General features: G+C 40.9%; 1 protein-coding gene and 1 long non-coding RNA gene across 2 annotated transcripts in view; both read left to right on the top strand.

Annotated features, from left to right (window-relative positions):
- LOC120431529 (glutamate [NMDA] receptor subunit 1) overlaps positions 1-1,038 on the top strand; it is a 42,415-nt gene extending 41,377 nt beyond the window's left edge. The window contains exon 7 of the mRNA XM_039596623.2: positions 616-1,038. Coding sequence (XP_039452557.1) covers positions 616-873 — 258 coding nt within the window. The 3' untranslated portion in view covers positions 874-1,038. The remainder of the gene's footprint in view (positions 1-615) is intronic.
- Positions 1,039-9,332: 8,294 nt separating this feature from the next.
- On the top strand, positions 9,333-12,420 carry LOC120431527 (uncharacterized). Its single transcript, XR_005607903.2, has 2 exons — positions 9,333-9,529; positions 9,587-12,420. It is a non-coding gene; the product is annotated as an uncharacterized LOC120431527 (long non-coding RNA).
- The last annotated feature ends 255 nt before the right edge of the window (positions 12,421-12,675 follow it).

Genomic DNA, 12,675 nt, shown 5'->3' with positions numbered 1-12,675 from the left:
TGCCATTTGTTAATTTGTATATCCATTTGGGCCATATTATTCGCATTAATCAATCTAAGGCATTTCCAGGATGCCCTCGAAATACTGCCTGCGCTAGGGTTGGATTAGATTAGATAAATACTAACCTTTTAAGAAAAACGCAAGGATCAACTCGGCTCGTTTTGCACCCTTCGGCAAAGTTGTAAGGGCTGGAATTTCCCACAAGAATCTCAAATTTGGACAATTTTGGGCGAAACCCACGCTACCTGGCAGAAAAATACTGAAACGATGTTTTTCTGCACACATTTTATGCGATTTTCCCCATATAAACTTCAACGATAAATAGCGACCCTTAACCTTGACCGATTTGACTCAAAATTGGCACAGATACTTATTTGTGCCTAAGAAATCGAATCACAGTGTTTCCCTGATGTCGTTTTTTTATTGTCACCCTACCCTAAAAACATCGGTGTGCCTAACAACTAATTTCCCTTATAGTGAAAACTATTTGTGGTATCGCTATACCACAAATAATTTGTTATTATATGTGGAATTAGTTGTTGGGCACACTGATTTATTAGGGAATAGCCTACAATCATAATCATGCCAGATAACAAACAACATCACACATTCCAGAAACGTAAAACATTGCGCGCATCCCTCGCCATGCAAAGGCAATACAATGTAGGGCTAAATTCCGTCTCGAAGTCAATAAGTCAAGTGGTGGAGAAAACCCGTTATCCAAAGGTAAATCAACTGCCACGAGCACCGGAAAGAGCCTGGCCTGGAGATCATGAAATAGCTCGTAATAGAAGAACTAACGATCATTCGTTCAAACCGCCGCCAAGATATATGCCAACGTATGCAACAGATGTTTCACATTTAGTAGTTTAAACCAATCGTAACATCCAACATTCTATGTGTCAAAAAAAATAACAAGAGAACTTTGCTAACCCCTATAAAACCATAAAACGCACATAGTTAACCAATAAAGCGCGTATTTAACAAATGTTGTAACCAAAATGCTACAAAATAATAAAAACTATAAATTAAGTTTAAGATATATTCTAAAAATTACTTTATTATAAATTCCAACTCAGCTAAACCAAAAAATTTACATAACAGTGCCAATATTGAGTTGACTAAGTTATTACAATGTGAAGAATACAGGATAAAAATCAAGTCACTGCGTTTAACAAACCGGCTCATATTTCAGGTAAATATTTGCCAAGTGAGTCTCGTTTAAGTGAAAAAGGGTTGTTCGTTCAAGACTGTATTTATGTCCGTCCCATGTGTGTTTACTTCTGTACCCTTACGAGAACAATAAACTTTTACTCTGCCTCTTCGCGCGCTGACCACCGTCCGAGACGGTTGGCTCAGCAGTCACCTCAAACGATTGTTTTATTCAATTAAGAGATTCTACGCGCCTGGACTACAACAACAACACAACACTGCCCAATCTGCAGTGAAGACCACGAATGGAAGGACTGTAACGCTGAAACAGAGAAGTGTGCCAACTGCGAGAAACTACGCGTGCAACGCAAACTCAACATTGATGTCAGCCACTCGGCTTGGAGCAGCGAATGTCCAGTATTCATCAAAGAGCAGGAAAAACGGAACAAAATGGTGGATTTCACAATCTAGCAACCAAAACAACGCGGAGAAATACTGTACCTGAACATTGCTGGAATAAAATCACATCTTGACGAGCTGAAACTGATGATGCAGAACACAAAACCTAAAATAGTATTTTTGACGGAAACACACTTGACAGAAAAGCACGACCTAGACGAATTTGAGATCCAGAATTACCGATGCAGTTGCTGTCTGTCCAGATCAGCACACACGGGTGGGGTGATGGTGTATGTAGACGACCGCTTGGAGTATGAGATTGTCTCGAATACGGTGGCAGGAGATAACTGGTTCTTGGCGATCGACGTGAAAAGTACAACGCTCAATGGAATCTATGGAGGAATCTATCATTCTCCCAGCAGCAGTGACGTTGGTTTCATAGACAGCTTTGAGAGTTGGCTGAGGACGGTCTTCCAGGACTGCAGGACAAATCTACTCGTTGGCGACTTCAACATCCGATGTAACGATCCGGGATACGCACGTGAGCTGAAGAACGTTACCGAAGCCTTAGGGATGAAGCAGATTGTATCAGAACCGACGCGTGTGGGTCCCAGTAGCAGTACAATTATTGACCTTGTCTTTACAAACCTGGAGGGGGTGGAGGCGCGCGTCACTGAAGAGCTTAAGATAACTGATCACGAGACCATCTGTATTCACGTCGGAGAAACCACGATTAACCTACCGGAGCAGAAAAAGAGTTACGTTAGCTGGAAACGGTATACGAAGGAACGACTGCATGCTGCGCTACGAGCAAAACTGAGGAGAGTTGACGCTGGAGTGACCGTTGGAGAAGCTGCACAAACTTTTGGCTCAACACTGGCGACGGCGGTTGCGGAGCTGACCGATCTATGCAGCAATGACCGGAAAGTCTCAAACGCGTGGTATGGAGAACAGCTGAGAAACCTGAAAACCGAGCGGGATGATGCCTACAGGACCTTCAAACATACAAAAAGGCTGGATGATTGGAACCTTTATAAAGTGCTTCGAAACCGCTACGTCCGAGGATTGAGATCATCAAAGAACCTGCCAGTAGAAGAGGAAATTCGAAGTTGTCACGGAAATCCCAAGAAGCTTTGGAGAAGCCTGAAATCGCTGATTCGGCCTGGTGGAGAACCTCCAATGGAAATTGTTTTCGAGGGAGCGCGAAGCGAAAGGGAAACGGCGGAACGCTTGAATCAGGTCTTCGTGAAAAGTGTAGAGACAATCCATAGAAACATCCCACCAGCCCAGGTGGAACCAGCAGTAGTACCAGCAGAATAAAGGCTAAACGAAGATGGCAGCGAGGACTTATTAACGGAGCTTCAACCAATCACCTTGACGAAACTGAAAGAAACAGTCTACTCGTTAAAAGACTGCGCTGGTGTTGATAGCGTGACAAAACGGGTCATGACGGATTCATTTGACGTTGTTGGAGAGCAGCTGTTGGCGATTGTCAACAGATCCCTGGAAAGCGGAGAATTCCCACAACCTTGGAAGCGGACTTTGGTGATACCGATGCCTAAGGTACCGAAATCGACGCGCCCGGAAGATCACAGACCAATCAACATTTTGCCACTCTATGAGAAGGTTTTGGAAACTATAGTGAAGGAGCAGCTCCTGGCGTTTGTGGATCGGACGAAAGTTTTACTCGAAGAGCAGTCTGGTTTCCGAAAGCATCACTCCTGTGAGTCAGCGCTCAACCTGTTACTGCTGAAATGGAAACAAGCAATTGAAGAAGGGAAAATTGTCCTATCGGTGTTCGTAGACCTGAAGCGAGCTTTCGAGACCATTGACCGAACCAAACTGAAAGCAGTACTGCGTCGCTACGGTGTTCGCGGTTCAGCGCTCAAATGGTTTAGCAGCTACTTGGACAGCATAACGCAGGTGACTCGTTACAACGGCTCCACGTCAGCAGCCACGGCAGTAGATCTTGGAGTTCCTCAAGGCAGTGTGCTTGGACCGCTTCTCTTTATTTTATATATCAACGACCTGAAGCAAGCACTGAGACGAGTTCAAGTAAACCTTTTCGCTGATGATACTGTACTGTTTCTGACCGGAACTAGCTTTGAAGAGTGCTTTAACGTGATGAATACTGAGCTTGCCAGTTTTACCGAATGGCTGAGATGGAAGAAACTACAGCTGAATGTCAGCAAAACAAAATGCATGATAGTGACCACACGACCAAGCGACGGCGTAAGCAGAGCGGTTCTATATAGATGGCGAGGAAATTGAGAGGGTCGAGACGATCAAATACCTCGGAGTGATGCTGGACGAAAAATTGAACTTTAATGACCACATTGACTACACAATACGGAAAGCAGCCCGAAAATTTGGAGTACTCTGCAGAATTAACCGTTACCTGACGACTGAAGCCAAAATAGACGTGTACAAATCCCTGATTGCTCCTCACTTCGACTACTGTGCCTCTATCCTGTTTTTAGCAACTCGTCAACAACTGAAAAGAATGCAGGTCCTGCAGAGCAAAGTGATGCGACTAATTTTGAAATGTGATCGTTTAACACCAAGACAAAACATGCTGGATTGTTTACAATGGATGTCTGTTCGTCAAAGGATCGAGTACAATACGTTAATTTTTGTGTTTCGTGTAACTAAAGGGATGGCGCCGAAATACTTGACAGGTACGGTGGTATACGGGAGGGATATCCATCAGCACGACACCAGAGGAGCTGACAATCTCAGATTGCAGATGTGCAGGAAGGCGTGTACGCAGAATTCACTGTTCTATAAAGGATACAGCATGTACAACCAGCTACCGGAAGCAGCAAAGAACACAAGGAACATCAACGAGTTCAAAAACTTGCGTAAGAATTTCGTGCGTCAACGACCGATGGAGTAAAAGTGAACCACGACGGTACTGTGAGGAAGAGCATGTTATGACGGCCGGCCATCTTCATTATCGGTACATGTCGCATGGGATCACTTTGGGCCTCATATGATGTAAGCTTGATCAAAAGTAACGCGAATCTGGGCGCGGTTCTAACCCTATGTGCTCATATGTGTGTGGGATAGCAAATGATCTCAATACCCTAAATGGAAGCTGCAATCTGAGTGATAGACAAAAGGACTCTACATACACAGAAAAAAATATTCCTGTAAATTTACATTATTTATCATGTACCAAAAAGTATCATGATAAATTATGTATATTTACATTAGGTTCATTGGAAATTTACATTAGATTTATTGGAAATTTACATTAGTTTTGAAAATTTACATTAGTTTTGGAATTTACATTACTTTAGCAATTTACATTAGTTCAAAGCAACTAATTCTGATTGGACAATGGGAATGAGAAGCTCGACTTGGACTGCAGTAGGAAAAGGGTGTGGCCTATGTTCTATTTTAAAATTATTGAAGCGGGCAGCAAAAGGAAATTCTGATTTTAAAAAGTTGCTTCACAGGTAGGGGACGCTTTCTCGTCGACGACCAAGTGGAATAACGCTGGACTGGAATCGAACGGACGACGGGTAGGATGTTCGATGTTACTGCTGCTACCCGCTGCCGACTGAGCCATTTATAAACGAGCGGCTAAAGCATCAACTTGTTCAGGTCGAGGCTCAGGCAGTGAGCCAGCGAAGTATGAGAGCGATAGAAAGAGAACCAAATATAACTATTTTTAGTTCGGGTAGTTTTGAAGTCAACGTTTGGCAGAAATACATTGGATATATGATTTACATTAAATAGGAATTTACAGGAAGCCGAACACGGGTAGAAATTCATCAGATTTGAGTTTCCATGCACAGAAAAAAATAATGTAAATTTGGAAGCTTTAATTTTGGAAGGTTGAATATTACCTCTTTTATGATGTAATTTTACCTCAATTTAGACTGAAAAAGTGACATTACACCAGAAAAGTGGTAAAATTACACATTTCCAGAGGTAAAATTACACCTTTTTTCTGACATAAAAGATGTACCCCTTCCCAGATGTAATATTACCATGATTTTTTTTTCTGTGTGCTCAACGTTTCCATTAGATTCATGATTTACATTAGATTTAGATTTACATTAGAGTAATTTCCATGACTTTTTGCGCTTTACATCATATCTCAACATTACATTGAGTGAGTTTACATAAGAAACAGTAATTACGTGCTGTGTAAATTTACATATTTTTTTCTGTGATCTCGCCCAGCAAAATGAAGTCGATAAAGTAGTCAGTTTCGATGAGAAAAAGTGGAAAACGTGGTCTAAAAATAGCGACGCCATCTCCCTATTGAATATGAACAAAAACGAAAATGAATCAGGTGGAATTCGAACTCACGCCTTTGGATTGGTGGTCTGGGACGCTAAGCAGTCGGCCATCAGAAGGTTTACACTCTAGCAGTGAAATTATCCGTAGTGTTGAAACATGTTATCTTCTCATATTAAATACGCGCTGATCCCTGATTTGCCTGAGGGGATTGGAAGTCTAAATATAGATCGAGTTTCCTCCAGATGCTTGCTTCTATGTTTAGGCGGGGCCGAACAATGCCCAGCGACCTCGGAATTGGACCGCAAGGAGCTCTGTCATTCTGAAACGGGTCGTTGGAAGCAGCGCGAGGGCTATCACCACCTAATACCCGGGACTGAGATAAGTTGTATCAGCATTCGGCATATACAAAGTGATACAAACTATACTTTCCCATAATTTCGCTACCGGTTAGCGGGTATTGGATTGGACCACACACACACACACACACACACACACACACACACACACACACACACACACACACACACACACACATTTTGTCAAAGCAGTGTTGAGATATCGTGGCACCCGTTTTTCGAAACTGCTAACTAAAAATAGCTATATCTCGGCAATGATACATCCAATTTTTTTCAAATTTGTTCTGATAATAGATGAAAATGCATATTTGAATGCCCTGAAAACAGATTCTAAATAAAATTAAGTGTGTGCTCACACCAACTGTTCGGACGCCAACGGAAATAAACCTCCTTGCGAATCAGCCCAATTTATTCGAGGCAGATCAAAGCTGCAATTTTAGATTAATATTTAGTACATGTTGTGTTTGTGTGTGTGTGTGTGTTTTTGTCTTACAATTTGTTTGTTTCCTGTTTTCCGTCCAACCCGATCCGGATTTGTGTTCTACGTTTGTGCTGTAGCTGTAATTTTAGGTTATGTTTAACAGCGTGTTCGGTTTTACATGTTTTGTAAAGATTTAACATGTTTCTGTTGCGTTTTACATGTTTATCTGTTCCAAACTTACTTGTTCGTGAACCTGCGCCCTGTCCTGTCCTGTTCGAGGAAATTCTTAACTCTGTCCGGCCGTATTCCTCCGGCCTGTTGTCGCCCGCGTGTAGTCCTTGTGTCTGTTCGCAATTTCCACCCTTAGTGTTATTTATTTCAACGTTTTGTGTGCTTAAACTTACATGTTTGTGTCCGTCTACCACCCGTTATTCCCGCGAACCACAAACCTTCCACTTTACTCCTAACAATCCTCCAAATTATCCTCCTAATTATCCAAATCGCTCCACGTTCCTTTTTCCCTGACCACTTGTGCTCGTAAATTTAGATTGTGACTTTGTTTTGATTTGTCGCCCTTTTTCTCGTGTGTTTTATCACTGTTTACTCCCTACTTCCTCACGTCTCACTCGCGTGAGATGCCGTCGCGACGTTCGTTCCCACGCAGCAGCATGGTGTCGACCCCGTCGCGGCAGTGAGCGGCCTCAACACCAACTGTTCGCGCACTCCTTGCGTGAATGTTTTATTTTGGACCAGTCTAGAGTTCACTTGTAGCTGACTTACAACCAGCAGGCCGAGTGGACAATAGATAGATTTGTGTGTTGTGTGTGTCCCATTTCTGTGTGCCTTACGCACAAGAAGGCAACAACAACAACAGACAGTGCATCTTCGCATTCGGCCCGAACGGGCAGTGGCCACCACTTTTGTTTTAAATAAAAACCATTGTTTTGTAACTTGTGTGGTGTTTTCATTGATGGCGCTAAGCTAGCGCAGCTACCCGGACGAGGTCTTCTGTTCCTGCTCTACGCGGTGCTTCGAACATGGTCCTTCGAGCCGGATGGGCAGAACGTTTCTGTCCGTCCGGCCCCTACAACGCACTATGGTACATTGGGTGGCCAAGTTTCAAAAAAGTGACCTTCTCCAAATATTTTTTGGTATTTTTTTCTCGAAAGTAAACATTCTAACTAAGAAAAATCCAAATTTTCAAAGCTCTAAGTTTGTTCATTACGGAGATACGCAAGCTGAAAGTCAAAAAATGGAGTAAAAAAGTAGCGTTTTTCGTGAAAAAGGCTGATTGTTTAATTTTAACATAGCTCAGCCATTTAAAATGTTTTATTTGGACAAATATACATCTTTGGAAAGGTAATTAGATAAGCTTTGAAACTATTAACAGATAAAATGTGGTTTCCAAACCAAAAACTGAAGTTTTCATCGAATAACTGGAGCATTTTTTTGACAAATCATATTTTTTTTGTGTTTGTTAATCGAGTACTTTTTTTGCTAACCGATGCTAAACATGAAACTAAGATCACTTGAAAGATTGGATTATAATCTAACATTGCTGAAATTTCCAGCCTGCGATTTTTTGCGTTTTCGGAGATATGCCATTTTGAACATTTACGTTTTATCAAAATTTGCTGCAATCTACATATGCGCCCGTTTATTTCACTTGCTTTGCTACCTGGGTGCAGAATAGTGGTTCGCAAAGCGGCCTCAATTTAGAACTGTCAAAGCGGAACCAATTTACTGTTCGCAAAATAATACTAAGAAGTGGGAAGTATTGTAATCGATCTATAATTTATTTTGAGTTTATAAAGAATTTATTTTTGAGGTATTCAAAGTCAACAAATCTTAAAAAGAGGGTTGAAATCGAGGTTGACATAATTCGTCGCTAATATTTCAATAATAACTTTGAAATGTTAGCGACAGAATATCAATAACTATGAATGGCACCTGAAAAATAATATTGAATTTTTTTACTCCGATATTATCGCTGCGCATCAAAGATACATAATCTCGGAATTCCCATTCGGTTGCTCTTCTGATTTACAATATTTCACCCACTTCTGACGCAATTTTTCGTCACGTGGAAAAACAAAAAAGGCCTCTTATGCCGCCCATCGTTTAGTCTACGAACAAAAAAGACGCGAAGCACTTAATTTTTCAACAAAAACATTAACATCGACAGATCCAAAATGTTTCAAAACAAGTCACTTCAGCAGCAACAAATATGTCACGCTTGAGTTTGAACATAGCCTTCTACTTTGTTTATGTTTACAGCTGTGGTGCAGTTGTAGTAGTTAGGAGCAGTAGGGAGAATTCGAAAATCACGTTACGCATTCTGTCTTTTCAGCACCCAGTTTGCTACCATGGCTTTCTACCTAAGGTACTCGCGATTGAGTGTGTAGCAGTGCGGTTGTCAAAATCGTTATCTCTGACTCTTTCATTCCACTGACACTGACATTGTTTATGTTTTCCTGGCATGGTCCATTGTTCGTTTGTTATTGTTTTGGTTTTAGTGGCACAGAGTCATGCACTCACACTAATGCAAAGCAAGATCGCGAGTACCTATGATATACAGCCTTGGTTTGCTACCTACTTCGTGGGCATCGGTGCTTCAAAAATCAAAACCTGCACTCAAAAAAATCCAAAGGTAGATACTACGTGAAAAATCACGTAAACTCAATTTTCCCCTCCATAGCCCCGTTTTACGTGACACACGTAAAAATAATGTGAAAGTGTACCGGTTCACGTTTATGTTACGTGAAAAACCTTATAGTATTTTTCCACTAGGTTTTTTCATGTAGCTTCTATGTGTTTTGGAATGTAGCATCGACGAAACTTCTTTTACTCGAATGCGCGAAATTTCTACGTGATTATTTTAGTATGAAAATTGATGGCGAACGTTGAAGATGCAGCGAGACTTGTGCTCGTCAAATTTTAACAGAAAGTAGGTTAAATTAAGTTTAATAGTTATTTATTTTTAAGTAACGATTATTTTTTGCAGAAGTCAACTTCTGAACATAGCATCTTCTTATCCGACGGCTACCGGAATTCTGGCCGGTGCTGACATAGGCGGTGAACTAAAGATCTCCTTGAAGGCAATTAGATAACCTGGCAGTCTCCCTGACACCGATTTCATGCATCGGAATGGCAATCTCGGTCCGTGCCACTGTGGTTCTTGGCGCCATCGGAAATTAAAAAGCCATTCAAGTTGGGCATTCCTGAGTGTGTCTCGAATGAGTGCAATTACGGGTTACATCACTTTTGTTGGTGTCCGCTTTATTTTATCGTGGTGCCTTGAAATATACCTATCGGTGGCGATCTTTGGCAAGGAGACCAGGATCAAGCACATCGGGATTAGCGATTACCTGGCGGAAGAACAGGTCCCGCGACCTTGGGTAGACTAGCCGTACGTGTTTCATCTGAATGTTTCCGGCAAGAGGCACCAAATTATGTTCTAGTATATACTGCAGGACTGCAGGTGTTCTGAAGATGCTAATTAATGATAAAATACATTAGTTTCTGCAAATACAATTCTTTATTATTCTTTTTTGAAAAAAAAATGCGACCAAAACAAGAACCTTCAACTAAAAAGTTCATATAAATTTTATTAAAACAAATAAGTAAAACTCATCGGTTGATTCATTTAGCTTTTACGTGTGAAACACGTAGAATCGACGTGAAATAATCTGGTCAATCAAATCCCGTTTCTACTAGGGCCACCTAGTAGAAGCACAGACAACAGACGTAGCGGCTAGAACAAAATAATTTGAAAATCGTGTGTAAAAACATGGCTGCCGCATCCTGCTAATCTACTAGCGCCATCTGTTAGCCTATTGCCACTCTCTAAAGCAGCCATGATGGTTTTCTGAGAAGGTGTGTTTGAAAATGCATCACCCAGAAATGTTTAAAAAATATATTATTTCAATTTTTCGAAATAAAAATTAAAAAGGTAAAGATTATGTTTTTATGCTATAGTAAATCTACTTTAATTATTAATTAACACGATTCACGAGCACATGGAAGTTTTTTTTTCATTTAATTATCGATATTAAAAAAATAGTCTAGTCTGATGCTTTTTTAAACACAGCAACCAAGGCCGCGCTTGAGGCTGTCAAATTCTTGCTGGTTGTGTTTATAAACAAAACCAACAGAGGTGAGCGAAAAGGAGGGAAGACCCGGTGGAAATCGGGAGGATGGGCAAGCGTTTTTTGGAGGATAAAAGATCCGTAACCAGAAACGAAACAATCCGGAACTGTCGAAGAAGGAAAAACAGCAAGGTATGACACGATATAGTCTGGATGTCATCCGCGCCGTCAGCAAGAGCTATGATCACGGCCAACCCCGTAAACGTTTTGGCCCCAAACGACCGCATTCCGAAGATTATCTCCGGAACCGACAAACCAACTACCACGATCATTTCAACGCTCACCTTCAAGACATCAACCTCTTCAACGCCCTCGAAACCCACCCCACCTTCAAGTGCCGCCACTTCCGGCGAACCCTCGTCGCCATACCAAAGGCCTGAATCTTGAATGTTCTCCCCGGCATGTCAGATTCCCCCACCGGATTTCTAGTGCAAGCGATCCTCTAACACCAGAACCAGAACAAACGATTACAAACGTTGAAACCCAACAAAATGTAAAATGACAGTAGGCGGAAAGTGATATTTTGACAGCGGGCAATGTGTCAGGGCAAAGCGACTGCAGCGCCACAAACGGATTGCCACAACTAAAAAATCTGTAGCGATGATTTACACAAGGGAAGAATCGAGCCCAAACGTCTGTTGTCTGTGGTAGAAGTTACGTGAAAACTGTAGTGGAAAAAAAAGCACATAGCTTTTCACGTAACTTCAACGTGAATATTTTTTTGAGTGTGGTTTCAAGAAGTTCGAAATGACTTTATTGGAATTTTCTGTTGCCTACATTTAAAATTGAGTACCTTAGTCAAAATAAGGTATTCGTACCGAAGTTTCTCAAGCGAAACTGGAGAATCTCAGTTTGATACCGGAAAAAGTATTCAGCAAAATGTTGACTTAGCATGATGAGTTTTCTTCGATCAATCCATGAAAGTGATCCACATTTAAGTTTTATGTTGGTTAGTACAAAACATCATAAAAATTACCTTTAACCTATCCTGAAGCTGTCATAAACTCTATAATCAAATAAATTTTAAGAATGTAATATCCCGACTTCATTCTCACAAGTCTCTTGTAACAAATCATTTCCAGACCTCACACATTTCTCGTCGTAGGTCATTAAGCTGAAAATTTCCATCAGCTAGCAAACAACTTCAAGAGTCCACTTGAGGTCCTAGACCCTTGTACTCGATTTTGTTAACTTGCAGCGAAGCAGAAAACAATGTCTCAAATTTCATACGAATTGAGACATAGCATTTCGCTTCAAGTGTTTACCAAATGTGTCAACTCAAGTATACCCGAGTCGACCGTTCTTAACTGCTTGCGTTCAAAGTTGAATGGCCATAAATTATCGATTGCGCCATCCACGCTGAACCAGCAAATCCTTCAATAACAACCATGACCATTCTCATCATGTAAAACCATGGCTCTGTCCTTTTTTTCCAATTATATATTTTATGCCAAGCCAGCTTATCCAGCTGAGCGAAGTAAGTGTGAAATCACCACAAATGAACTTAAGTGATTTCTCTATCTCTCTCTCTCTCTCTCGTTTCAACCCACAATGCATACGATTGGTTGAACGATACATAATGCCATTCCATTCTTGGTACCTCCCATTAAATAAACAGCCAAAATAATCATTGTAAACTTTCTTGTAAGAAAAATCAAACAGAATAAAGTAGTTTCAATTTGGAGTCAGACCGAACATGTCTTAATATAACTTGCGATGACAATTCCGCTGAATTATGATGCAGAGTGATTACAAGAATATGGTTTGTAGTATATCGTTTTACTTCATAATTAATATTTTGAATAAAATTAATTTTTCTGTTATTTGATTTAACAATTAAAATTTTCGCAATTTATGCCCGTAAGGGTGGGGGGGGGAGGTCTCAAGTTATATGGCATGGACTCACAAAAAGAAACACACAGCAGTAAATAATAAATATTTGACT

This window comes from Culex pipiens, chromosome 1 (assembly GCF_016801865.2).
Source record: "Culex pipiens pallens isolate TS chromosome 1, TS_CPP_V2, whole genome shotgun sequence".
NCBI lineage: Eukaryota > Metazoa > Arthropoda > Insecta > Diptera > Culicidae > Culex > Culex pipiens.
The sequence above is the reverse complement of the archived record's forward strand: the minus strand, read 5'-3'. Positions and strand labels throughout refer to the sequence as shown.